Below are 14,756 nucleotides of genomic sequence, written 5' to 3'. Positions count from 1 at the left end.
AAAAAAAAAAAAAAAAAAAAAAAAAAAAAAAAAAAAGCAAAACCACAAACACTCTTGGTTTAACCTGTTGGTCACTGCATTACTTTTCCCTAAGAAAATAATCAGCCATAGCTAGCCCATACCAGCAATACCCACACAAACAACATACATCAATATTAAATCAGTTAGTGGGAATTCGTTTATAGTTTTTAAGTGAAATGCAAAGACATGATGATTTTCTGCAATAAAACACACACTGCTTTCAACTCTAACTGGTTTATATTAGTGGCCAGGTAACCTCTGGAAGTTACTGAATTTTAATCAATGCAGGGAAAAAGTATTTTAAACAAAAGATTCCCTTGTTTTTGAGGTTAAACCTCAGATAACATTAATTTTGAAAACTCTGTTTTAATATGTAACACAAGAATACTTCAGTGTAATTGCTAGAAAAGGTAGTGATATCTGAAACACTGGTGAAACCTGCATAGTACTTAATTTTGGTAACTATGGAAGACCATTTTCATACAGATCACAAAATATGACTGCACATCTTTCAGAATCAAGCACAACTACAATGTTCGTTGGAGAAGTAGCCTGGCCAGTTTAAATAATTTTTCAGTTTATCCAAAGTAGCACTTTGCAAATTCTTGTAAGCGCCATAGCCGCAGTCACAACCGAACAGTTTGAGATGAAGCCAGTCTTTTCCTTTGTAACAGTCGAGCTCAGCTTGCAACACTATCAAAAATAAAAGAACTGTAAGCTAATTGCTGGCAAGTATGACGCAAGCGGTTTCCTAGGTAACAGCCCAAGTTGCTGAAGTGCCTGATCCAGCATTTCCTCATCTGTTTGCACTCACACCAGCAGTCTGACAATGTAGTCACTGCATCCTGTTTCACTCAGCAGCCAGCGAAACATACTGAGCTTAACCCTTGACTAACATCTTTACAGTTAACCTAGCCTATCTATAAGTTAACTTTTACAGTGATGTTCTGAACGTGCATTTTTTTCCTCACACCTGTGCAGTAGCTGTCTATACTGCATTTTCTTTTCAACTGAGAAAACATAAGAAAACATAATCTAAAATAAAAAAGTACATAACAGATATCTTTTAATTTGCATTTGCACTACTGAAAGTTTCTGCCACAAATTAAGTTTAAATGTCACCTGCAGATTTTACATAAAACATCAAATTATCTGTATCTCAAATTTTAACTTTACAGTTCCAGAATTTTCCTGATTTTATACCATCCCCAAAGTAAATTAGATACAAACATCAAGATCTATCAAACTACTATCATTCACTTCAAATAGATGTGTATTCCTATATAAGTAGGAAACGTGTTTTAAAAAATATCACAAAAGTTACTGTATACATCAAGGAAAACAAAAATCACACTTTGATCCAAAAAAGAAAATAAATGTAGAGAGGACAGATCTCATCAGTGAGCTATCTTGCAGGGAAACTGCAGGTTCTAAAGCAAATTTAAAAAAATTCAAACACATTAATGAAAAAAAGCATAAGCTTGGCCTTTCTGGCACTATATTGCATTTAAAAAATCGGATAATTTTACAGTTTATTTTTAAATGTGAATTTGGTCATTTCAGGACATGAATAAACATGAAACAAACTATTTCCAGCACAGAGCCTTTATGTGCTGACATCCGTGCTTATCCGGTGTAAAACATAACTGTTTTTCTGTACCATGGAATAGCTGTGGGGCACAAAGAAAGCAAAAATGCAAGATAAAAGTAGTTTTGGTTTAAAATTCTGGGCAATGCTTTACTAAGGCAAAATATACATGAAATATACTGCTGGAAAAAAAAGTCTCCCACCTTCACTGACTGATCTACCCAGTGCAATTTTAAGTGGGAAATCCCCTAAAGCATTCTGAATCAACAGATGACAGACAGACAGAACGACCTGCCACAGCAGCTTCCTGACCACTAAAGAGAACTAGGTACCAAAAACGTGAAGGTGCAGGGAGGAGGTGACATTAGGGACTTTTCATTATTTCTTTCACAAAAGCTTACTCACTCACTCAGGCGGCCAGGCTCGTATCAAGCTAGAACTGCTCTAAAAGGAGATCTAAACCAGTTCTGATTTTCCAGTAACAAAGTTCTTTCGAATACATCATGGATTCTCCAGTTTCTTGTGAAGCCTTCTTGTTCAAATCTAGTATCATAACATATCCATATTCCACAAAACAAAATATGAAGTCTTAGGCCAAAAAGCCCAGGGGTACAGACAAACAAGTGGCCTGAAATGAAACTCTGAAGAACAGTATGCAGGTATGCACTGGCAACTATACCTATGTAGAAAATAAGAAACAAAAGAGCACTACCATGTTTACACAATATGATCAATGCTCTGGCTTAATAAGCAATTAACCACTTATCATCTCAGTGATGTTTTTCTCTAAATGCAGATGCATCAGAAGGCTTTTCTACTCTATTAGTACAGTTTTCCACTGCATCATTTGTTAGCTTCTTCCTGTAGACCTGCATTCCTCTTCATTCTGATGTTGTAGTACCCAGATAATAGGTAGGAAGGCAGAAGAATAAAGAAATAAATGTTTTCTTCACCAATAGATAGTTTTCCTCAACTGAATGATAAGCCAGCTCAGAAAAAAAATAAAGGAAGTAGTCTGGTATGTGATTATGGAAATTCCAGAAAGACATCAGGAAGTTTTAGGGATGAAGAGGCAATGATAGGCAGAAAACCCGTGATGACACAAGGCACGTTGAGGAACACAAACATCCCTGTAGGGGAGAGAGGCAAACCAGCACAGACTAACAGGACCATTGTTGCAGGGTTATGCTGGGATACAAAAGATTCCCACCCCCAACTCTATTCAACAATACATCAGGGAGCCCTGAGAAAAATCATGAGCCACATGATGGCTTTAGGTTATGGGATTCAAGGTTCAGACAGGTTCTCCAAGACTAAAACATAAAATGGTTGCTGAGGATGTCTTTGATAAAATGAGTTTTTAGATGCCTGTATTAGAACCAAGTGTACATGCATGTTCTATCAGAGGGCACTGAAACATACTTCTATGAACACAGACACCAAATAACTTAACCATTTGTTATGTAACTGATATATAACAAGACCACTTTGCATAGAAGGCTAGGCTCTCTAAGGCTTAGAATTGTTATCTGTCTTATAACAATCCAGCAACTACAGAACATACCATCACAATATAGTTTTTCTCCAGCTCTGCCTCCCACTATACTCTGACTAGGACACAAGAAGAAAAATACAGCTCTGTCCACCCAGCTAGCTAACCTCCCAAATGACACTCATGACAAGACAGATGCAGGGAATTCACTGTTCTTTTTGACTCTGGCTTTTCTTGGCTTACCCCTCTTCCTGAAATCTGCAGGGGTACCACTGCAGAACATCTCAAAGTGAAGCAGAGATGATGGGAAGAAAAAGACAGACCTGGGACACAGCTGGGAATCTAACAGACCCGCTGAGCCAAAGTATTACTCAGAAATTGGAAATAAAGTTCAGAATTTCCTTAAAGAAAATAAGTTCTGCAAAAGTCCAGTTAAATCTGCTTGCCCTGTGGAGGTAAATAAAGTTCAAGACATCAGGACAGAAAACACTCTTCTGCTTCTACTGATCCTGTTACAACCCAAACTGTAATCAGAATAAAATACCTCAATTAAATCTGTATATGAACTTCAGTATTATAAGGACCGGGCAAAGCTTTCTTACAGCTCTCAAACATTGCAAGAAGGTACATTGATAAATAAAAACCCTGTAATTCTTTCCCTCATTTTGAATGGAGAAGTGAAGGGAGTAAGATTGTTTGGGTTTTTCTTTGAGGCATGGTTCTTTCCCTATTATTATTAGTCAGCCACTAATGATAACAGGGCTACCTACCTACTCTTGACACAACTGCAACGCTTGAGCCAATACTATTCCTCCTCCCTCCTCACTTGCTTACAGAAGGAAAGAGTTAGGCAGAACATAAACAAGATGGCTAAGGCTTAGTCTTGTCAAAAAAATCCCCAAACCCAACCTAGAAAACCCTTGTCCCCTTTATCCAGGAAATAAACAAACAGAGAATTGTTTTCAGCTTTGAAGCTACTGAAGACATACAAATTCTCTTTGGGCAGCAAAGAATAAGCTCCTAACTACAAAAGTCTACATATTAAGAGCTCAGCTCTTAGAAATAAATTTGCAGTTATGCTTATGGAGAATGAAGCAGGTGAGTAAGCACACTGAATCTAACTTCCAGAACCAAAAGAACAAAATGAAAAAACAAAGAACTTTACAATATTGTATAGTATCAAGGTAAAGGACAAGGTCTGTGTGAGTATGTCAAAAAATAAATGTACACACCTTTTCAAATGCAGTCTACTGATGTATCATTTTCCAGTAGTGGACATTTAAATGGCACTGAAGTAAGAAATTCTAGAAACATTTTTATGCTGTAAATGCAAAGAATTATTTAATTCTTCTGTTTCATAAATTACATGTTACCAAATGTTCAACACCTTGGGGTTTTTTCTAAATAACAATTTGATCGCTACTTAAGTAAAATGTTTTCAATCAGAACATTTTTATGTCTTTGCTGAAAAACACTTGCAATTTTGGACCAAATTATGTTACTGATCTTGTAACATGTAGAAAGAGAAAGAACACACTGGTAGGAAGAGATGTTAAAATTATTATAAAATTCAGAACAGATAAGGACATGGAAAGATAAAAAAACCCTGACATTTCAAAAAAGACATGTTAAGCCAGCAATTTACTATTGAACATTAATCTCCTGGGAAATTATTTTGCTTGTACTTTCAAGGCCCAAATAATTAAAAATTAAGATGTGCCTTCTAAAGGCACAGCAATCCTGTCCATCACTGGACAGGTGAACGGAACATAGCTTTACGAATGTATTCGAAATTGTTAACACTTGCTACTAGAGAGCTAATTTAAAAATTACATTAAACCCTGTGAGTTTTTAAACAAGTAAGGACTATAATCTCAATCCTTAAACACTGTAAAACACATGTTCTTTTCCACTTGAAAGTTGAAGTGCTCTGCTGACTCTAGGGAGCTTCCTACTAGAATAAGTGTTAAGGCAAGTATGGAAGACTTACAGATCTTTAGCAATGAGATTTTAATAGCAACTAGTCTCACAGAAGAAATATTACATAAAACTAACTATATACCTTTATAAATCAATTATTAAAGCTGTATTGATTTTTCCAGTTAATCCCAAAATGGCATCTCTTTATTATATGAAACAAAGCTTAAATATTTTCTAATGCTGCATAATACTTTTCTGAACAAGATATCAATTTCATATTTACAGATATGACATTAGTTTCTAAATGAATTTGTCCTCTAATCTTATCCTTAATCATCTTAATAATGGGTTATGCAAATTTCATACGTAAACACAGAGTTTTACTCAGTTTTAACAAGACAGTTTGAAGCTTAGGGTCTTTTATCTACTTTTTGTTTTTACGCTTCATAAAAAAGCGTTATCCTTCACACACAGACAGGAGTACTATTTTCTTTTTCAGAACATTCTGCAGATGTCTCCGATATGACAGTCATTGTTTCAGAGGGTATGAAAACATAGGCCACCGTTAAATGCATTAGCCAGTATCCGCCTCTGCTCATCTACTCCCGTTTTCTTATTTTCATCTTGACATGACAGAAAAACACGTGCAAACCTATTATTTTCAAGCTTCTTTAAAAATTCTTTGGCATCTAACAAACAGGCTGCCAGTTATGAAAAATAAATTAATTAAAAGCAGTGGCAAAAAAGACCGGTCATTAACACAAAAGCTATTCCAAACTCTTCTTTCTTAATCAAACTTGTTCAAACAGGAACTCCAAATCGAAGGAAAAAATCAGATTTTCAATATTACTGTGGCATGGAAACATCTGGTATGGTGAATAAAAAGTAGCAAGAAACTCTAATACATATTCTAAATAATGCTTTTCTAAACTACATAAAAATAAGTTAACAGATACTTGTAATCAAAATACTTTCAGCTTCACTTTGCTGTAACAGCACAAAGCTATTATTTACATCATGGTAATCACTCATTTTACCTTCAGATAGACATGCTACATTTCTTTAATCATTTGAAGGATCCTAAGTAGCACTCCTCAGCTTTTTACTATTAAAAAAAAAAAAAAAGCCTAGAAGATGCCTAATTAAACATCTGTGTGTAAAATCAATTGAAATTCTCATTGCAAGTTTAATTTGAAATCTTTGTAAGCGTGCTTCAGTGATCCCCAGACAGATACTATGCTGCCCTGAAAGTGCAGTTTGTTGAAACAAGGACAGAAAGACGACACATACAAGGTGGACAACACAAGCTTGTTTGTGTTTTCTACTTTAGATATGAAATATACTGCTTTCTCTTATACTAACATGTTAGGAAGAACCAAACTCCTGTGATCATTAATGTTTGTGTTTATTTGCCCCAGTCTAAGCAGCAATACACAGTAGGTATATCTGTGTTTCAGTGCACTTTTGTACGGACAATCTCAATGGAAACAGCACAACCCAGATTAACATTCATCTTTCTCTGAGCAAAATAAAGCCTGCCTCTCACAGATCCAGCTAGCCAAGAGGAAAACTCTGCTAGTGTGCCTTTACCTCTTCCAGTCTGAGCCAATTGCTTCAGGGCACTGCCAGGGCAGATGGCATTTCACAGGCACAGCAGGATCTAAACTTTTTCAGTCTGCTAATCACACCTTCAGGTTTTAACACAAATTTTCCTCCCCTACTACCCATACATAAAACCAGATCTGTTTGTATCTACAAAAATGTAGTTTAAATTAACTGACATTTAATTTCATACTATGTAATGAGGATAATTCTAAGGGAGTGAGAATGCATAGGAGACTATGGAATTGCAAGAGAGGGTATCAAAGAGCCTTTGAGTGCATTTATGTATTACACTGCCCAAGGTGGCAAACCAAATGAAATGAAGGCTAGTGTGGAAATTAATCAAGACAATAACCACTTAAGACTTCTCTCAAAAACATTCTTTTCTTTTTAAAGTTAGCATCATTAAACTACATGCATGATACTGAATTTTATTAACTGCTAATGATGCCCTGTAAATACAGAAATCAATCCTTGCTTCAGAGAAAGCTCACAAAAAGTCAGTTCGCTTCCATAGTTACAAGCCCAGGCCACACAGTTATATAAAGCATACACACTGTAAGGTTCCTTGGCCAACATACCTCTCTCACACAGAAGGCAGTATCTATCTATCTATCTATCAGTCATCAAATGTCAAGAAACAGTAGATGTATCAGTAATCTGTGTGAAAGGACAGAAACTGTTCTGAAGAGCCAAAAGTACTAGAAAAACTGTTACCTGTTCCTAAAAAAGTCTGTACTTACCCTACATTAGTAAATTAGCGTCTTCAGAAATTTAGAAATCCTTTAAAAGAATCTACTAGACAGAAGAAACTAAATCATATTCCTGAAGTGGCAAACAGGTTTCCCACAACAATACTTATGAGGAAAAAAAAAAAAATTAAAACCCACGAGAAAATACACTATGATTGAATCTGTAATATTAAACTGACTCTAAGAAAAATAATAATACCCTAAATGCAAATACAGGACTTTAGGTCACACTCGAACAAAAATCATGCCAGTGATTTTTTTTTATACTAGGACAGTGAGCCTAGTATAAGAATGCCTTTTTTTTAGCCATTAGTTTAGCTTCTATCCTGTTAAAAGGATTTAATCGAATAAAACCAAAAATGTAACGTGACCTATTGGTTTAACGAAGGTTAAAAGAGACACTCTAATACCGTAGTGCCTATGCAGGGACTCATAGTTAAGCTGTTATTCTAATAAAACTGATAAAACTTCCCTCCGCAAACCTTAAGTTTCACACACTTTCACAAGAGTTTATTCTGTATTATGAACTTTGTTGATAAAACTGTAGTGACAATAGATACAAACAGGCAGGTGTGACACAGGCTTGCTGTATCACCACCAAACAGGGACACAGTTCCTCTGGGGCTGGGGAGCAGCACTGGCTGTTTTGGGCATAGTGAAAGTACTCACCCCAAATTAACCCCCACATATATTTCTCAATTACTATTACCAGCATGGATATCGCTAAACCAACATACCTATATTGCTAATTCATACCAAAATGCCTGGAATGTTCCTCATAAAAGAGGAAAGATCTCTCAAAATCAAACCCAAAGCACCCAAATACAGCTTTACGTGGTCCATTTTCTATGGTATCCTGAACAGATTAAAAATAGTAAACTATATAGGAAAAAGATCATTTTAAATAAAAGCTTTTCTAATGGAATGTTATCAAATGAAGAACAAATGGAACATTTGCTGCAAATATGCCTTTGACTTAGTGAAGGTATTTGGGTTTGCGTAAAGGAACATTAGCATTGGCAACTCTGTACCAGGTAACAAAATTTGTCAGGATTACCATTCAATCAGTCATTTAATTGGAAATATGTCAGCTTTTTCCACACATCCTGTACAAAGTGAGGTTAGGGCGGGTAGTCATGAATGTTCTGCATGGAAGCACTGGTTTTGATAAATATTGAACTATCAGAGAGATAGAAAAAAATTACTTGGATATCTGTGCCCTGTTCTGTGCTTCTCCCAGTAAATTCACACTTGTTTCCAAGGAACATGATACATATAAAAGCTATAAAAAGTAGGGATGGCCCAACACATCAAAACTTACTCCTGGCCACCAGCTGCCTGTATTTATATGAATTACATCTTTTTCCAAAGCTGTATGATCCATTTTCAAATATAAAATTATAGTTTCCAGAGCTGTTTTATTTCAGCAATCATTCATTGTCATGCCGTCCCTAGCTCCTAGAACACTTCATTTTGCCACCCTCACCAATAAGGCCATTAATATAGCTGATCTTTCTTAAGGATGGATCTCTCTGATCTGCTTCTGTCACCCTTCCCAAATACCATCACCTGTCAGTTTACTTTTACCCTGTTAACTCTAATTTATTAGCATCCATGGTTCCTGTCAGTTTGGAAGGCTCTAGTACTCTTACTTCCCCTGGATCCTTAAAGTTATTGATCATTTTTATGCTTCACTAATATCCACTCATATATTACACAGTCTTCCCTGACCAATCCAAGCCCTCACTTTTACCTCAAATTTTTGTTCCTACTATCGAGTTGCAGAAAAGTCCAATTTTTTTCCATTAAAATTTATTCTGTTGTGTCATTCTATCTTGCTAAGTATTGTGTTCACCCACTGAAAAAATCATGTTGAAATTCAACGTTTCCTTTCACTCACCTTTACTCTCCTTTAAACTATTCTTTCAGCTACTTTCCTGGAAAAAACAGTGGGATTCCAACAAAATATTCTATGGCTGTAGCCTCCCATGGTCTGCTCTTGCTTCTCATTTGGCAGGCAAAAGTTTCTCATCTATTTTCCTCCACAAGTTTTTGCATCAAGAACGGAATAGATTTCATCTCCCAGTTTCCCTGCCTGATATCCTTATCTTTGCACGAAAGTATAAGATTTACTCCTTTTCATCTTTAGCAACTAGTTTCTGAACACCAGACCTGATGGTTACAATTAGCTTTGTTCAGTGATTTGTTTGAACGATGGTAAGGCTGAATGAAGTTTTCATTTTTAGGTACCATAAAATCAAAACAGAAGGAAAAAAGCTTTTTTAGAAATTTAACTTTCCTATCCACTGTCAAATAAGGCCCAGGCTTTAACAGAATTCCCACCCCCCAGTTCTGGTATTCACTCATGACATGAGAAACACTATTATGTGGATTCTTAAGAGCTCAGCTCACACTGCAAACTTGTCCACTGTTGGGGCATATTCCATAGTCTCTTCACTTCTCAGTCAGCTTTTTTCATAAAACTTGCTGGAATTTGATATCTTTGAAACTTCTAAGGCCACAGGATTCAGTCAGTTCAGTTGGTCAAGTTCAACTATCAGGATGGTACTGTCATGCGCTTGCTTACACATACACTGTGTCATGAGTCTTCATCAAGCAAATCTACCTGACTCCTTGTAATTTTCTTCCCTTTCATATTTAACATCACAGAATACACTGTTCACAAACCGCAGGGTGGAGGCTGTCCTCTTCGCCATTCTAGAGACCTTCCTGGTAACCTTTTGTTCCTCATCTCTACAATCTTCTTTCATAAGTTTTGAAATGTCTTCCTAGTCAAAGCTGAAAATGAGTACTTTATCCAATTTACTCCGTTAGTTTTGTCTGACACAGTCAATTATGCAGTTCTTGGAACCTTCTCTCCAAACGTTCTCCATTTATTTCCTGCTGGCACTCTGGTCACTCCGGTAATATGCCACCCTCGCCTTCCTCCAAACATCTCCAGAACTTCCACAGCATTTGTATTTATCTCCTTCCTTTTTCCTTTTACATTTTCTTTCCAGGAAACCACACCTACAGAAACAGTTGACCCCCTTTGCTACACTGACAACTTACAGACATGTTTCCCCACTTTTAGCATATTTTTTCTGTCCAGAAAATGAACTGCCACCAAGTCTTAGATATCTAAAAAACATCTTAAGGTAAATTTAGCTAACTGAGTTCTTAACTGCACTTGATCTCCCTAATAACATCTTTGTCATTCCCTGTGAACTGCTGTATGGTCCTGGCGGTCACTTTGCCAGAGGATACCATCTTAAACTCTGACCTCTCTATAGGTCCCCAAAGGCAGACCATGCTCAAATCATCCTTTCTTTGTGGTACAATACTTCAAGAATATAACTTTATGATTTTAAAAAAGAGAAAGGAAAAAAAAAAGAGAAAATAAAAGATGCAACTCTTACCAAAAGTCTTCTCATTTTATATTTCATCTAGAGCAAAACATCTTGTCAAGGTCAGATGGTACCAGGCAGAAACAATATAATCCTACTCATCCAAAACATGGTTGCAAAAACAGTTTTCCAAGACTCCTGCTTTCACCATGTAATCCTTCTCTTTGTATATTCCTCACAATCCATCACATCCTGTTGAAACTGATGACATTCACAGCTCAACACACCTATAACTCTACCTTGATTTTCCCCATTAAAAAAAAGAAAAAACAACAACAAACAAACAATAAAAACCAAAGAGATAAGAAGATTCTGTTAACACTAGAAACAAATCTTGACATGCAAGTACCCTTGTGGTAACAGTCATGATGATCATTAGTGAAAATTTAAAATTTCAAAGAGATAGTTTGTCAAAAAATGTAACTCCTCTTGCTATGTTTATGTTATTGGCAGCAGTCAATGGGTAAAGGCTCAAGTGTTTCCAGGCTGCAAACAGTATCTGAATTTAACAATTTTAAGACACTGTAAAATACATATTAACAGATAGCCTCTGCACCGGAAAGTTTATACCCCGAATACTTAAGGACAAAGTATAATTTGTTTCACAAACAGGTAAGAGACACAAATATAAATTGTCTAAGCAAATAAGGAACTGCATTAATTTCAAGTTACATAAATATTATAGACTCTTGAAAAAGTCCTGATCGTCCTAAGGTAACGCATCAAAGGTACAAGATAGCTTGGAACAGAAAGGGGGGAGAGGCGGTGGTCAACCCAACAACCTAACCACAAGACAATTCTTCCCATAATTAACAGAGTGCAACATGAAAGCTGTCCTTATCCATGAAATATCCCTGCCTTCCTACGTGTTTGAACCTAGTCAGATAACTAGGAAAAGTATCAGCTCTGTTTGCCGACTGTTTTGGGCACATATCCTGTATATTTAATTAGGATGGCCTATTCTTTACTCAAGAAAAAATATGAATTGTAGAACTCACAAAAACCTCCTGAATTCTGAGAAGTTATGATGTATGAGTTCCTACAGTTATTTGCTCTCATACATGTTCACCATCACCACTTTGAAGATTCAGCGGGACAGGCCCTGGGACATCTTGTCTAGACTGCGCTTTTGCCACAAAAGATTGGACCAGATGATCCTTGAGGTCTCTTCCAACCTGATGATTTATGATTTGATACGTCTACCTTTTTTTGCTCTTATGTGCCCCTGGTTGCCGAGGTTCATACAAGCCTCTACATACAAGAGGTTCATTAACAATCATACAAAATACACCTAACAGAATCACAATAGCAACTTAGCTCACATTCATCAAAGTATTCCTGTCATGCTGGACCTGCAGCACACTCCTTGTACTCCACTGATCTTCCTAACAATGCTCATTAAACTCACTCTTAAAATACTAATATTGGAAAAGAATCATTGCAATATTGTATAAAGATCTGCAAAACATAGTCAGTCCTTAAAGAAAATTCACATAATAAATGCCCTCTGAAAAGCATTAAGTGCGTAAATTCCTTCTGTTTCAAGGAAGCGATATAAAAACCTTGCAGTGTTTATTCAAATAAAGTCACACACTATGGGCTTACTTCCCCCCCCTTGAAAACAACTGATGTTTTATCAGCTCTGCAATGTCTGATCTCTCTCCAAGTCAGATATGAGATCAGAGGATTTAACCTGTGTTATCCCTATAAAAATCACATATAAAGTACTGCATAGAACATATATCTACAAATCCCATTTAAACCGTGCTTAATAAAGCACAAATATTTATCATAAAGCATAATAGACTATTAGGAAAATAAAGAACTTCAGATCTCTTTGTTGTTTCTGTTCACTTCTAGTGATAACAAAGATATCAAATTCTGGAAGTCTACCAAACAGTTACAATTTATTATGAACAGGTATGATTTAAGTACTGCCAATAAATTCTATGTATTTAGTTATGGTTGACATTTATGATGTTACTTAAAGAATAATAAATGCCTTAACTTGAAATATGCACATGCCTTTAGGAAGTGAGACGAATATTAAAGGAAGCAGTTAGTAACTTGCATAAGAACAAATATCTTCTATAATCTAGAAAGGTTAATGAAACCACATTTTCTGAGGTTTTTGTACTGCAGAAAAATGTGACAGAAATAAAGCATTTACTATCCCAGAAGGGAGCAGAGAAATTATTATACAATATTCCCTGTGTATCTTAATTGTTAGTATAATATTTTAATGTTTCTTTCATAGTATGCATTAGATAATTTGACACTTACTGAATGAGTTATTTCTGAGGCCTGTTACACCATACTTGCATTTTAACCTTTTATGCAAAAACAATTACCGCTGTATTATTCTATTGTGCAAATGCAAGGACAGAAATGCTCGAAAACTATTCCACCGTTTCAGATTCACCTCTTATTTCCTCAGACCTATTTCACAGTCAGTCACAAGAAGTGCGTTACAGAATACACGTCAAAGCAAAATTAGAAGATTTCATTTAGTATCCATGAATTTCAGCCACAGCAGCAGTAGATGGAGGATTCTGCAGCAAAAATCACTTCCCAAAAACTGTTCACTTGCACTGTTCACTTTTGCACGTTTATTGAATACACTCCCCTTATTCTCCCTCCTATAACGGGCTGATAATCCACTTGCAGCAGCCACGGGCCAGTTCCACCGGCAACACCTCGGTGTTCCTCCAGCTCACGTGCAAGTTCCCAAATAAAAACAAACTCCCCCCACACGGGGGTTTGCGCTACAAAAAACAAGACTCATTGAAAAGTTTTCCGGGAGGTAGAAACCAACAGAGTTCCATTCAAGAAAACTGAGCGTTTCGGGCATCCCTCCAGACTCTACTGAACAGCTCTCTCTTCAGTAAAAAGAAGTTTCTTAAATCCCATCAACCCAAACCTAATGTTAATTTACGGGGAGCAGGGGAAAGAGGGTGAGAGGGAAACAAGAGACAGTAATCTGCAAGGCAGGACAGCTGCCACTCAAACAACGCCAACATTTGATAAATAATATCCCTTAAAACCTGGTTTTTCTTTAGCACTTGGCAATCATTTTGTCGACAGAAAGCGGGAAGAACCAGAAGCGCCGAGCAGCTAGAAAGCTGGGGTTCCTTTCGTAAAGTCTGTCAGAAGCGGAGGAGATGGTGGGCTTCGGAAAAGAAACAATTAAAATAACAAGGTAGCCGACAGCTGCAGATGTTTGGTTCGGGGGTTTGTTTTAATCAATAAACCCGACATTTTATTATTAAAGATCCTATGAAAAACAAGCGAGCCTTCTGTCCTAGAGCAAATATATTATTATGATTTAGCTTCTATACGGGCATAATCTAGGATTATATCGACTCTGCAGAACCGAGTTGAGAAACCCGCTAAGGGACTAACTAACATTTTCCTCCATTCCTCTAAACGGAGTTTGACAGTTAGCAGACATCCCACACACACATACAGCAGTCAGGAAAAGCGAGCGGCGCTCACTCCTCAGAAAGTTTCTCCCTCCAGTTTCGGAGAAACCTACCTGCTCTCTGGAAATGCAAGGCAGCGAGGGTCTCCTAAACATTTTGCAGCTGCCGTAGTAGCTGGCCGACGTTTCTCCTAAGGACACGCAGCTCGATCTCCTCCTGGGTCTGATCACAGGCACTTTTTCCTCCGCGCTGGGGAGCCGTGGGTGGTGATGATGCTGGTGGTGCGCTCCTCGGCTCTGAGCCGAGAAGATGCCGTGCTCCCCGCCGCAGAGTGCCAGGAGGCAGCCAGCCACCCCGACCGAGCCTGCCAGCAGCGGTCTGAGGGCCGGGGGGAGCGAGGGAAGGCTGGTGAGCGACACCAGCCACACCAGGCTGGAGAAGACCAAGACGAGGAGGCTCCGGCGCCACTTCAGGGAGCTCTGCAGCAGGGTCAGCGCCGCCGCCGAGCCCAGCACCGTCAGGAGCCTGGCCAGGACCATCTGCGGCTCGGCG

At 37.5% G+C, this 14,756-nt stretch overlaps 1 protein-coding gene across 1 annotated transcript in view; it reads right to left on the bottom strand.

Moving 5' to 3' along the window:
- PDE3B (phosphodiesterase 3B) overlaps nt 1-14,755 on the bottom strand; it is a gene marked incomplete at its 5' end in the record, with an annotated part of 85,672 nt that extends 70,917 nt beyond the window's left edge. The window contains one exon of the mRNA XM_026850163.1: nt 14,318-14,755. Within this exon, the coding sequence (XP_026705964.1) occupies nt 14,318-14,755 (438 nt within the window). The remainder of the gene's footprint in view (nt 1-14,317) is intronic.
- Between the last annotated feature and the right edge of the window lies 1 nt (nt 14,756).

The sequence above is a fragment of the Athene cunicularia genome (assembly GCF_003259725.1).
Source record: "Athene cunicularia isolate RWA chromosome 5 unlocalized genomic scaffold, athCun1 chr5_part2, whole genome shotgun sequence".
Taxonomy (NCBI): domain Eukaryota; kingdom Metazoa; phylum Chordata; class Aves; order Strigiformes; family Strigidae; genus Athene; species Athene cunicularia.
This window is presented reverse-complemented; position numbering and strand designations above follow the sequence as displayed.